This window comes from Dermacentor albipictus, chromosome 9 (assembly GCF_038994185.2).
Source record: "Dermacentor albipictus isolate Rhodes 1998 colony chromosome 9, USDA_Dalb.pri_finalv2, whole genome shotgun sequence".
NCBI lineage: Eukaryota > Metazoa > Arthropoda > Arachnida > Ixodida > Ixodidae > Dermacentor > Dermacentor albipictus.
The window spans coordinates 45,669,322-45,683,620 of record NC_091829.1 but is presented as its reverse complement, the minus strand read 5'-3'; the positions used below and the strand labels follow the sequence as shown (position 1 = coordinate 45,683,620).

Sequence of the window (14,299 nt, the reverse complement as noted above, 5' to 3'; positions counted from 1 at the left end):
GGAAAGGGGTAAAGGGAATAAAAGGAATAGGAAGAGAGAGAAAAAAGAAGAAAAATGCACACAGTAACGCGATGTTGCGCGCAACAATAGTCAAAGGCGGTCCCACAATTCACATGTCCTTAAGAACTTGAGCAAAGCCCTTAAGGCCTTGAGTGCCGAAACACGTCTGGACCAGTGTCCTAGAACTTTCTCTTCTGTGAAGGGGCGATCGTCCAGTTTTTCGAGCACGGTCACAAGCACTTTACTTTGCACATTGTAACATGGACAGTCACAACGGAGGTGCGCAATCGCCTCTTCGCAGCCGCAGGTGTCGCAAGCAGGGCTGTCGGCCATTCCAATGCGGAAGGAGTAGGAGTTCGTGAATGCCACGCCGAGCCATAGGCGGCACAGAAGTGTTGCTTCCGCTCGTGGCAACCCTGCCATGTTTCAGAAGTGATCGCTTACAGTAATGGGCCGCAGGTTTGTCGTCAACGCATGAAGTAGTCTAGCACATTTAATGCGACTAGCGTTTTTGGAGAACTTCACCCACTGCGCGGTGTGGATGCATGTAGGTATCGAACTTCTTTCCCGCCGCTCTTGTATAAAAAAGAATCTTGAAAATTTTTCCGGTGCAGAAAGAAATCAAACCTGCGTCGCACTTGTTCCCCGAGTACAGAAACCCGACGTCTTAACGCTGCTCTAAGAATGCGCACGGACAGTGAGGCAACAATTATCAGCGTTCGCACACACCCGCGCGCTGCGCATTTCGGGGGCCATGCGCGGACTTCGCGGCAGCACCGCTAGGTGGCGCAACGGGTGCAGAGCGAAGCGCGAGGGTAGACATCGGCAGCAATAGACGCCTCGTATATTATTATTTTTGGCGGTGGCAACACAGTATGTTACTACGAGGGCGATTCGGAAAGTAATGCCTCCAAGCCCACTATTTTGCCAGTAGTACTTCAAACATTTCGAAATCTTTATCATTATTGCACAGATGTTTAAGCTACATAATGTCACTTGCGTCACCTTCCTATTTCTTCTCGTTACAGAGTGATCAAGCAATCCGTGGCATCCAGTGGTGTCGTCCGGTTCAAACAGCGGGCTGTAATTGAATTTCTGACTGCTGAAGGTTGTGCGCCCGTCAACATTCATCGCCGTCTGACTGCAGTTTACGGGGATGCCTGTGTTGACGTCCGCACTATACGGAGGTGGGCAAGGACTGTGAAAGACCAAAATTCAGCCGCATCAAATCTCCAGGATCAGCACCTAAGTGAACGGTCCCCAACGGCCCCTGATGGGGATCCTCAATATCATGTGGACGAGTTGATTCGGAGCAATCGCAAGATCAAGCAACACGGTATCACGACAAGACTCGCCATTTCGATTGGTTTAGTGAACAAAATTATTAAGGACCTTCTGCGTTACAAGAAGATTTGCACTCGTTGGGCACCACGGCAACTGACGACTGACATTAAAGAGTCGAAGAAGAGTACTCAAACTGCGCAAATCTTCTTTCAACGCAGGAGGCAATTAATGATGTGGTTCACTGAACCAAAAGAAATGGCGAGTGTTCTTGCGATCTCGTGCATGATCTGGCGATTGCCCCGAATCAGCTTGTCCGCGTGATGTTGATGATCCTCATCAGAGGCCGTTGTGGGCCGTCCACTTAGGTGCGGATTCTGGATATTTGATGCAGCTGGATTTTGGTCTTTCACAGTTCTTGCCCATCTCCGCACAGTGTTGACGTCAACACATGTATCCCCGTAAACTGCAACCAAACGGCGATGAATGTTGATGGGCGCGCAACCTTCAGCAGTCAGAAATTCAATTACAGCCCGCTGTTTCAACCAGACCTCACCACTGGGTGCTTTGGATTGCTCGATTACTCTGTAACGAGAAGAAATGAGAAGGTGAGGCAAGTCAAGTGACATTATATGGCCTAAATAACAGTGCATTAATGATAAAGAGTTCGAAATGTTTGCAGTACTACTAGCAAAGAAGTGGACTTGGATGGATTACTTCCTGAATCGCCCTCGTACACTGATTTAATGCAAATCGCATCAGCGCCGACATTCATCGAAAGATGGGTTCTGCCGCAATTATTTCCTTTTAAAGCGATGCTTCTTTTTGCATCTAACCCACCTTGCGGGTGATGACTGCTTCCTGCTGTCTTGTCGAGCAGACAACCATTTAGGTCACTGCCTATGTGCCACCGGGTATGTGTCCAAATGGACAGCAACTTGAGCCACTGAGCATGGGCAACTATAGGAATACGTTCGACTGGGTTTATCTGGCCAGTTTTCGTCGATCCTCCAAGAGGACCTTGTGCCACTGTGACACAATGGGTATAGACGCCTTAAGCGTTGTAATTCGATTAGCATTTTCGTCTACTTCAGCGGTTTTGAGCCTGCCTGCCTATCTTCCCGTCCTTCCTTTCGTCTTCCCTTTCTCCCTCTTCGTCGGCCCAGTGGCCCACGTTGTCTACCAGCCTGGGGTGCACGTATGCGTGCTCATGGTCGAGATGTCGTCATGGTCGTTAAATCATCGTCATTCGAGCTTCGTCATCAGACTCTCATCATGCCATCGTCCTCACGCCTTCTACACGCCGATCCAGTGGCCGAACAGCTTGGACCACTCAGCTTGGACCACTCAGCTTGGAACACTCAGCTACTGATGTTCGTGACGCCGTCGTGGTCTTGCATCGTCGTTATTACAGCCTTGTCACACGACTCGTCACGACGTCATCCTCACACAGTCATCGTCATCCCATTGTCGTCGTTATACCAGCGTCGTCCCTTCAGGAACGCCATCCTTTTGTCATCAAGACATCGTCGTCATACCGCCTTTGTCGTTCCGGTCGACGTCATTCCTTCGTTATTAATGCGAAAGCATCATATGGCGGCGTTGGCGTCGTTGGCGTGACCGCGCCATGGTACAGAAAGGCTACGAACCCTCGACCTTTCGTGGCGGTACAACACACGCTCTTTGATGTAAATTAAGGCGAATTAAGAAACAGCTTTTTAAGATAGGGTTCATTTAAGCACTCCAACCCACGACCTTTGGTGGGAGTCCAACCCTGGACCTTAGGTGGGCGTCGAACCCACGAACTTGCGTTGTGCGCACCTTTTGACGAACCCCGTCTCCGTCACGTCACAGCGCTTCTAATGACGTTGCCGGTCAAGTCACGTGACTCTGCCAGTGGCGCCATCAGACGTCGCCGAACTTCTGCTGACGTAGCCGCAATGCTTTCGCATTCATCCAGGTGGGGATAACTAAGTGCCCCTTCAACCTTTCCGTCGTTGTCCCTGCGTCGTCGCCATACAGTAATCATCATGCTCAATGCCAACCTTGGCAATCGAATGCCACAGCAACTTTGGCCGATACTGAGGACAGTGTATGTGGAAGGTTAAAACACGTTGGCGGGCTAGTTGGTTAGAATCCATGGTAGAGTGTATAAGCGCGACTAGACGTGGACGTAGAAAGAAGCAGATACACAGCGCTTCCTCTGAAGCGCTGTGTCTGTGTATCTGTTTCTTTCTACGTCCTCGTCCAGTCGCGCTCATACACTCTACCATGGGTACCTGAAAGCCTTGAATGGAAGTCTCAGAATGACAGTGCAGATTTTAAAGAAACGTGACTTCCTGCAATACGGTGTCGCTAAATTCCTGGAATGCTAATCGCATTACTGTCGGCACTCATCGAGCCAGGGATGCTGCTGTGATCTTTTTATACGGGTTATATTTCTGTGTGCATACTCTTTTATCAACATTCCTTTCTCGACAAGCATCGTATATCGCCTTCATCCTCGTGCTACAGGCGACGAGGCTATGATCGTGTTACCGCTTCCACTTAGCTTAACTCAAACTTCGCGTCATTTATATTCCGAGACAGCGTTGCACATACTTGCTTTATTTATGACTCGAGTTTACTGCTGGCACGAAGCCTAAATATGTTTCTGTTTATGAGCATGATGCCTGCAAATGTTCTGGCCCCGCATATGTGGCTGGCATCGTTGGGGATGCACATTGAAACTACAGTCCCTCACTGATATCTGCCGACTTGGTAACTGCAGCATTTCACGTTTCGATTTATGCGCTTGTAAGGCATACAGCCACGGTCTAACTGCCTTTGTCACCGTTCAAGTTCTTGAATTCAGGTGACCTAACAGGACGCGTAGTAAAAGGCACGGCTAGTCTTCACAGCATAGCTTGTGGCTGGGTGTGGTATTCACAAAGACTTGTCCGTTCCTCATTAGGATGAGTGACACACATTTGCGTGGCAGTTGCGGGAGTGAGGAGTTCATCGAACGTTTGCTCTCTCTCAATTGGAGCCAATCAAAGAAGGCAATGTATCCCCAGCTTCGATAACGTTGCGGAAGTCGATCGACACCATATAGAAGAGCATCGCCTCGTGAGAGAACACTTGGTTCAAAATTCGGGCTCTCACCACAGGCTGTCCGCGACGCGCCTCACGGTAGAAGGGATCGACGATCTGCCAAGTGGTCAGGATGATGACGTCGAGCATCAGGAACACTCCGACCACCATGAACAACTTGTAGTCCTTGATCACCTGCGCGGTTAAAGAAAGGAGGATTGTCAATCCTTGACAGCACGAAGAATAGCAGTGTTTAGTCGTCCACCTTGTGCGTGAGTCTCGGAACGTGCAGCGTGAAATGACTGGTGCACGTGTGCAAGGAATAACTTACTGGTTGTTAATAGTGCAGCTTGGGCAGCAAACCGGGTAAATGTCTTGCGGTTACAGGAAAGCAAAAGAACGTATGCAGAACAATCTCCCGGAACTATTGAATGCTCCGCTTTAGCTTTGAAAGGTAGCGCATTGTTTCCGTAATGTCCTGATGTATTGTTAAAGGGGCCCTCCAACACTTTTCAAGCACCCGTCTTTCTTTTGCAGACTGCGTAGACTGACGCTTGGAGATGCCCTTAGCGTAGGTCAAAGCACCGACATCGAACTACTTAATCACGCAAGCAAATCACTGCGTAGATGCCGACCGCCCATCGGCGTTCACCAGAAGCATCATCGACATCACCACTCGCTCCTCCGTGATTGGTTAAACACAAAGTTGCCGATAACAACTGCACTGCAGCAAAAACGTGATAAATTAAGAGTTTATTTTTGTTTGCTATACTTTGTATATTAACGCAAACAGTCATAAAGAAAGGAAACAAAGAATAGAAAGAAAGAAAGTCACTAGCACAAAACGCGTTAGGGGCGCTGGCTGTTCTTTCGCCCTTGTATACGGTGGCATACTTGTGGCCTCTCAGAACAAAGGCTCTCGCTTGCGTAAGCTCGGGGGCAAGCTTGTCGCCCCGCTGCCTCGTTTTCCGCGCTGTTCACGTGGTGCAGGTTTCTCACTTCGGTGCATCGTTGTTACCGCAACCTTCTTGTTTTTCGCGGCGAAAGCCACGTTACGCAATTCCAGGTCGCTCGACCACTAGCGACAAGAATGAGATGTGCTAGAAAGCGCTAAGTTGCTTTTTCCTTACCATGGTAACAGCGTCACCCGCACACTGGAGTGATCGGAGTCCGTGATCACAGAACGTGTAGGCAACCATGCAATGCGAACTTCCGCTACGTAGGCGCTTCGGGCTCTTATCATTGGCAGCGACGGGTTGCGTCAGTGGCTTACGGAAATAGGCACAGATGACCGCACGAAGTTTGAGTTGAGGGCACGCATTTTTTTTTGTATTGCGGAATTTCTGAGCAGAATAATTCGGCACTGCGTACCTTTATCACTGCAATTCTTGTTGCATTTATCCTTCAAATCGCATGTCTGCGCAACTTGCGACCGGCAAATGGTGGCTTGAGAAATCTTCGGGGGCCGCTTTAATAGGCTAACCTATGTGCCCTATGATGGCCCCGAGGTTCTGGTTATACCATTGTTTGCCATGCAGTGTTTGGATGGGCGATTGGTTTTAATGCGATAAGCATTAAGTAATTAAACAAATATTTATTAATAACTATTTATTTAATGATTGAGCGATTACTTAATTTCATTACCTCCAGTGTCCTAAGGCGTTATAGAATTTTAGAGAACGTTAGAGCGTTACAGGAAAAAGTACCCGTCATAAGCGGTTAGTACATAAATAATCTTCAACGGTAGATTTAAATGCGGGTACATTGATATGGGCACGTAATTCCATTCTTCGGCCCTCTTCGGTATGAGTGAATCAAAATACAAATTAGTGCTACAAAAAAGGACGTCAACTTTATGACGTTGGTTAGTACGACATGACAGATAAGGTGTCTCACTGAGAAGTTTATTGTTTAGGTTTGCATTATGAGAAATCTTGTGAAAAATTGATAAACTGGACATTTTTCTGCGCATAGAGACGTCGGCAAGATGCAAAATGAGTTTCATCGACCATACACTGGAAGAGTGGAAATACTTCGACAAAATGAAATGCACGACTGTTTTACACCTATTATAGTTGATTAATGGGAAATTATTGACTAAGATTCCATAGAGCACCTGCATATTCAAGCTGAGACATTACAAGTGCTTTGCAGAATGTTAATTTAAGAGACAGTGGTAGCCTTGAAAAATTGTAGCGTAAGTAACCTAACGTGCGATTAGCATTATTAATAATGTAGTTGACATGATTTTGTCAAGAAATGTTAGCAGTTAAGTGAACTCCCAGATACATATAAGAGGTTTCTTCGTCTAACGCAGAACCATCAATGTTATAAAAAGGAGGGTTACAAGTGGTCGATTTTTGGGAAAATCTCATTAATTTACACTATTTATCATTCAAACGCATTTTGATGCGTTGCACCAGTTACTGATAGCGTTGAAGTCACATGGAAGTGCGTATAATCAGCGTCAGAAGATATTACGCGATAAATTACGCAGTCGCCAGCATATAGCCTAACAGATGATTAAACCACATTAGTCAGGTCGTTAATATAAATTAAAGATAGAAGAGGGCCTAAGACAGAACCCTGTGACACAACCGAAGTAAGTGGACGTCAAGGGGAATCAAAATCTTCAGCTGTAAGAAATTGCGTTCTGTTAAAAAGAAAGTTTTCTATCTAGGCAATAATATTGGGATCTATGTGTCATTTCCTTTTAGCATCCTTAGGGTACTTCACGCACTTTCGGGGGCTATCTATCTATCTATCTATCTATCTATCTATCTATCTATCTATCTATCTATCTATCTATCTATCTATCTATCTATCTATCTATCTATCTATCTATCTATCTATCTATCTATCTATCTATCTATCTATCTATCTATCTATCTATCTATCTATCTATCTATCTATCTATCTATCTATCTATCTATCTATCTATCTATCTATCTATCTATCTATCTATCTATCTATCTATCTATCTATCTATCTATCTATCTATCTATCTATCTATCTATCTATCTATCTATCTATCTATCTATCTATCTATCTCACAACGATGGGTCTCAGGGTAGTCCATTTTAGAATGCGTATAGTTCGTCGGGCTGCTATGCTGAGAGGACAGGGTTCGGAAACCAACCGTCGGACCGACATGGATCACTGGGTATCTAGCGTATGTACCAACGTGCCGCTCTTGAATGAACCTCTTTGACACTGACTTGGGTCACTGCGTATGGGCCACTCGGTCAGCCACTTCAGACACGTCAATGAACCTCTCTGTTACCAAATTGGGTCACTAGGTGTGTGTCAGTAGGTGTGTGCAGATCTTATAACGAACACGGTTGGCACAAACATCGGTGACTAGGTAACTGCTACGGGAATGCGTCGCTTTCTAAAAACAAACAAACAAACAGAAAATGATCCGTTTAAATAAAGTGCTTTACTGACTGACTGACTTTAATTTTTTCGGTGCTCGGCGGAATCGTACCGGTGCCCCAACGCGGATTTTACTAGGGTGTCGATAGGCGGTGCAATGCGTGCAATGGCAAGCAGCGTGCACCAGCAGCAATACAACAGGAGAGGAGCCCAGCTGCATTTACAGCACTCGCGTGTACAGACAGGAAGACCTTTTCAATTTCCTCCACACTGGGTAGAATCGAGCCTACTATAAGCGGTTTCCTGAAGCACAGCAGCCGAGCGCTTTGGCAAGCTGCGCCAAAACGCACCGGTTTTAGGCCACTTTTTGGTAAACTTTTTTCGCGCTAACGCTTTAGCGAGCTGCCCCATGAATGCAATGGGTATGTGCCACTCTTCGGTGAACCTCTCTCCGAATGGCGTCACTGAGTATGTGCTACTGGGTGTTCGGCCAGAGAGAAAACAACGCACCGGGGCGTCACGCCTCTGCTCTCGGAGGCAACGCTCAGGCTTCTCGGCCACGCACTAGATGGCGCAGCGTGTGCACGTAAAAACGCAAGGGGAGCCCAGCTGTCGCATGATGCGTTTCTCCGCACATGCACTGGCGCGCCACGCATTTCGGAGGCTTCGCACAGACTTCGCTGCGGCGCCGCTAGATGGCGCAGAGTATTTACAGGAAAGACACTAACATAAATTTTCTTGAAAATACTGCTGCTACACTGGATTTTACTAATAGACTTAGCTGTGCGGGATTTGTAAACCTAATTAGTACACCAACTCGTGTTACGTTGTCCTCGTCTACATGTCTCGACATTCTTATAACGAATATTGACACTGTCGTAGAGCATACTGGAACAGTAACGTCGGACGTCAGTGATCATTGTCCTGTGTTTATGACATATCGTTTCAATGTGAGAAAAAGTTGTTCAGAGTCAAATGTGTTTACTATACAAGATATAACTGATAGAAATATGGATCTTTTCAAACGCACAGTTTGCAATTATGACTGGTCTTTCCTATACGAAATAGGTGATGTGAATGTCGCGTATTCCAAGTTTATGTCAGCGTTTATACAAATCTACAGCGCACATTTTCCCTTCAAAAAGATTAAGCAATCCAAAAAAATAAGAAAACCCTGGATTACACAGGAACTTTTTAAAATGATAAAACACAAAGATAAACTGTACCATAGATTTCTTACAACACGCTCGCCTGAAACGCTGACACTGTTTAAAAAGCAGAGAAACAAACTAAATACGGAACTTAGACGCGCTAAGAATGCTTATCATGAGCATCTGTTTGCAAACGCCACTGGTAAACATCCTGAAACCTTGTGGAGCATTATCAATAAGGTTCTTGGCCGCGAAAAGCATGCTACCTCACCAGACAAGATAATCTATAATAACAATGAAATTTCAGGTTTAGCACTCGCAAACCATTTCAACAAGTACTTTGCAAGTATAACCGTGCCACAGCAAACTCGGTCTGATACGTCATCGTTTCTTTCCGTTTCTAACAGCTTATTTTTCAATCCCACTAGTGAATTTGAGGTATTTAGCACTATCATGAACCTTAAAAATAGTAAAGCTCTTGACATTGATGATATCCAAATAAAACCTATCAAGTATGTTTTAGAATACATCACTCCCGCTTTAACGCATATCTTTAATCTAGCTTTACAGTCTGGGGTGTTTCCAGAAATGATGAAAATGAGTAGGGTAACTGTACTTTTTAAAGGAGGCAACAGAAACGACGTATCAAATTACAGACCCATCTCAATCATTCCAGTATTTTCCAAAGGATTAGAAAAGATTATTTTTTCACGCTTATCAAACTTTTTCGACAGACAAAACATTCTATCTGGTGCTCTGTTCGGCTTTCGTAAAGGTAGGTCAACAGAAACTGCTTTGCTCACACTCAAGGAGCATGTACTAAAAAACATAGAAAGAAATCTCTTCACATTGGCACTATTCATTGATTTCAGTAAGGCATTCGATTGTATAAATCATAAAATTTTGCTATGGAAATTATCACAGAATGGCATTAGAGGTATTCCTTTAGCATTATTTGAGTCTTACCTTACTAATCGAAAACAATCAGTATGTATAAAACACGAAAAGTCAAGTTTTGTTCCTTTAGTAAATGGCGTGCCACAAGGGAGCGTACTAGGTCCTATACTTTTTAACCTTTATATTAACGACATTACTAATATTGATACAACTGTAAAATTTATCGTGTATGCCGATGACACTAATCTTCTCATTTCTGGTCCGAATTCACAAGAATTAATAGAAAAATGTAACTTTCTACTCAATAAGCTATCTGAATGGTCAGTCGCTAATTGCCTAAAAATAAACCCTACGAAAACAAAAGTAATGTTATTTCGCGCAAAAAATAAAGTTATTACTAGTAATCAAACCTTAGTGTGTGCGGGTAAAGAACTGCAAATTGTCGATGAACATAAAATATTAGGCGTCACTTTTTCCTCGCACCTTACTTGGGATAAACATGTTGAAAATATCTGCACAAAAATGTCTGCTATCATAGGCGTTGTGTCTCGATGTCGGCGTCTTCTTCCAACCAAAGCAAAACTGAACATTTATTATGCCTTATTTTTTTCCCATTTAAATTACTGTAGCTTAGTGTGGGCGACTACAGGAAAGACAAACATCATGAAAATCCTTTCTTTGCAAAAGAAAATGGTTCGGCACATTGACAACATGGGTTATCTGGAGACAACGCGGCCAGCGTTCTTAAAGCATAAAATTATAAAAATAGAATATTTCTACACGTTTCGCCTTCTAAATTCATTTTATTTCTCAAATACTGCCTTCAAAAATTTCCTAGTGTCTACTGCATCTTTGACACCAAAATTCAATTCTTCCAATACGAGAAATAGTGATACATGGTATGTCCCGTGGTTTCGAAATAAATATAGCCTACAGTCATTAAAACATAATCTACCACATATATTAAATAACTATAAAGGTACATATACCTCTTCATCGAAGGAACTGCGAATGCATTTTGTAAACATGTGATCAGTGATTGTTTATCGTTCTTTCAGAGGCAACTGTACGCGTTACTGATATTGTAACCCATACACATGTAATTCTATCTTCTGGTGTATCGAATGGGTGTTTCTTTTTCTTTTTAGTCTGTACTATCTACTCTCTATAACAGAGCGACTTGTATTAGTCTTATTATTAACCCTTACACACATACTTCCATTTTTTCTGATGTATCAATTATGTATTAATTATGTTTTTTTTTCTCTTAGTCTTTATATTATTTTCGGTCTTGCTATTGTGCATTTATGTAATTTATTTATTCTGAGTGTCTAACAATGTTACAATTTTGATGCAACCACCATGTATGCCTTGTAATGGACCATCGGCCTAGTCAAGCTGTTTTCCAACAGCTTTTAGCCTATGGTATCCACCAGAACACTTTGTATTTCTGGAAATAAAAATTGAAAAAAAAAATTGAAATTGAAAGCCCGACAGAGGGTTCCTGGTGCAGCGCGCTCCTCATACATAAACCGTGTCGATGGCGGAAATACGTTGTCTCGCTAGATCACCTCAATGCTAAAATTAGTTGGTTTTACGTGCCAAAACCACGATCTGATTACGAGGCACGCCATATTGGGAGACTCCGGAAATTTGGACCATCTGGTGTTCTTTAACGCGCGCCTAAATCTAAGTACACGAGCGTTTTCACTACTCACCCCCATGGAAATGCGGCTGCAGCGGCCGGGATTCGATCCCGCGATATCGTGCTCAGCAGCCTAGCTAACACCATAGCCCCTCAGCAACCACGGCGGGTCTTCAATGCTAAGCGCATTGCTGTCGACAGTCATCGTGAGCTGCGTTCCACCAGAGTCGTTCCATTTTTTTCTGGTCACGAAACTCCGCCGTCACGCTATGGGAGAGGTTCATATGCTGCCCAAAGGTGCCGCGACGCGGCGCCACTGTGCCACAGAGGGCATCGTTCGCGTACCGAAACGCGTGCGCAGTGCGAGGCGAGCTGAGTGAGCGGGTGCGTTCAGTGCATGTGCTGCGCTATTTTTCGAGTGCCGGGTTGTTTAGTTGAAGTGGCGGGGTGGGACAACCATGCCGAACACGTGTTGCAAGTAACAGCTGAAGAACTAGAATGGTGGTATCTCTAACAAGCCATTTAAAAAAGAATTGCTGTATCTGTGATGTGGCTACTTCTGTTCGTTTGTGAGTTGTTTTGCCATGTGTTATGAAATGCTTATGCTTTACACTTTCTTTTTTATAGAAACAATCGATTATGTATTCTGTATTTATTGCCATTGTCATTGCCATTGTTTATTGCATGCTCCTCAATGCATATGTCTTACGTTTGATGTTATTTCTTTATGCTTATTATACCAGTGTCATGTTTTAACAAACTTCTTGCATTGTGAATGGTGGACCATTCGTGACCGGAGGCCTCTGTGCTGTCTGTATTTCGCTCCGCTTACTTTACATGATAAATAAATGATAGTGCTTGTATGTTGTTTTTGCACCAACATGTTCTATTTCTTTTCTTAATCGAATTATAAAGCTTTTAACGCATTGTAAATAGTTGTGCATTAAGAACCAAAATAACTAGTCTCGTCGTTTCTGCGTCGGAACCACGAGCAGCGTGAACAAGTGCTGGGCTTACTGACGCTTCTAAACGACTGCTTGCTAAGGCAATTGCCTAATTACAATACAGCTAGTTTCAATTGTGCAGGTCCTAACACTTCACGTTCGCCTTAATCCGTTGCTAAAAGCCCCACCGAAGACATTTAGTAGCGAAGTTTGTCTTGCAATAATCCTACCTAAATCTCATTCAGAAATGGCATCGCTTCGCAGAGAAATCTTAAGCGCACGGAGCAGCTCAATTTTCTTTTCTTTGTCATTAAGTATTCTACGGTAGCAGCCCTTTGCAATAACTATTTCATTCTTTTGATCTCCTTATAAGATACTGCCCACAGTCAGAGTCCTTCTTTGCCAAAGTTTAATAGAAAGTGAACAGCTGTGCTCGGCGAACAATCTGGCGCTATGCGCAGCGGAGAGTTGGCGCTTACTTACGTGTAAGCAGGGATGCAACAGCCCCTATGTTCGCTTCTGGTGATAAGTGGGACCACTGGCGCTTTGTTGCGAATGCGTGGTGTTTACCTTAACGCAAATATTAAAAAGCGGAGCCCACCGAAGTGTTGAGGCGAACAGCGATGATGAAGAAATCTTGCCCGAGACCTGCCGGCCGTGTACAGCGGACGCATTTCGACGGGGGCGAAATGCAAAACACCCGTTTATTTAAATTTAGGTGCATCTTAAAGACATTTAGTAGCGATGTTTGTCTTGCATTAATCCTACGTAAATCTCATTCAGAAATGGCATCGCTTTGCAGACTTTTAGCTGCATTTAAAGACATTTAGTAGCGAAGTTTGTCTTGCAGTAAACCTACCTAAATCTCATTCAGACATTTATTTACGTTTATTTAAATTTAGTTGCATTTTAAAGGATCCCAGGTGGTCAAAATTAATCCTGAGTCCCCCACTACGGCGTGCCTCATAATTGTGTCGTGATTCGGGCTCTTAAAATCCCAGATTTTAAAAATTTTTGGGGGTCTGAGACCGCCTCAAGCTCCATGTTATGAGAGACTTTTTTTCGTCCCGGACGCTCATATCATGGCAGAAGACGTTCTCCGGCAGTAATTTAAGCATATTCAATGTTAAAAATAGTTACGTGAAACTAAAGCGACAGTTGAGGAAGCCGAGAAAGCTAGAATACCGAGGCTGCCCCACACACAACCACAGCGGTAGCGGCGTTCGCATGCCCTCTCATGCACGGTTGCGCCTCTAGCGGCGGGCGCTGGCTCTATATGAAACTGAGGCGGCAGTTTCGTGACCAGAAAAAAAAATGGAAGGACTCTGGTTCCACCGAACTTTTTTTCCCTGCTCAGCGGTTTATGCTGTGAAGCTGCAGCTTAATTTATAACACGGTCTTTCATGACTGGATAAGAATTGACCCAGCCTGTGGAAATAAAAAGATGTAATTACGCGTGTGCGAATTGACAGCCCTTTTAATGAGATGAGATTCATTAACATACTTAACGAACTTTCTGGGGGCTGTCTGTCTATCTGCTTACCTAACAATATCCCGTCAACTTGGGTCATGGAAAGGTAGTCCATGGCCTAATGGGTAACGCCTCGGACTGCTGTATCGAGGAAACAGGGTTAGAAACTAACCATCCGACGGACTAACTTCTGTCACTGGATGGCGACACTGGGTATGTGGAACTGTGTATGGGCCGCTCTCCAGTGCGGGTGTGATATTACGCATTCTTTGTGATCTTAGGGATGTGATATAAATTGTTATCTTTGTGATGTGATAGCATACATTCAATTTACGTCGCTGTAATCCTCGTATAGCTTCAACGCGCTCCTGTTAGATTTATTAGTTTATACAAATTTATTATTTCTGCCAGTTGGTACTCTAACGAGTGTTTAGGGTGACTATTAAATTTTTTTTGTACGTTT

At 44.1% G+C, this 14,299-nt stretch overlaps 1 protein-coding gene across 3 annotated transcripts in view; it reads right to left on the bottom strand.

Moving 5' to 3' along the window:
- Positions 1-14,299, bottom strand: part of LOC139049765 (gamma-aminobutyric acid type B receptor subunit 2-like) — a 388,195-nt gene that overhangs the window by 44,439 nt on the left and 329,457 nt on the right. For all 3 annotated transcript variants that reach the window (XM_070525572.1, XM_070525574.1, XM_070525573.1), the window contains exon 13: positions 4,426-4,548. In XM_070525572.1, the coding sequence (XP_070381673.1) occupies positions 4,426-4,548 (123 nt within the window). The remainder of the gene's footprint in view (positions 1-4,425; positions 4,549-14,299) is intronic.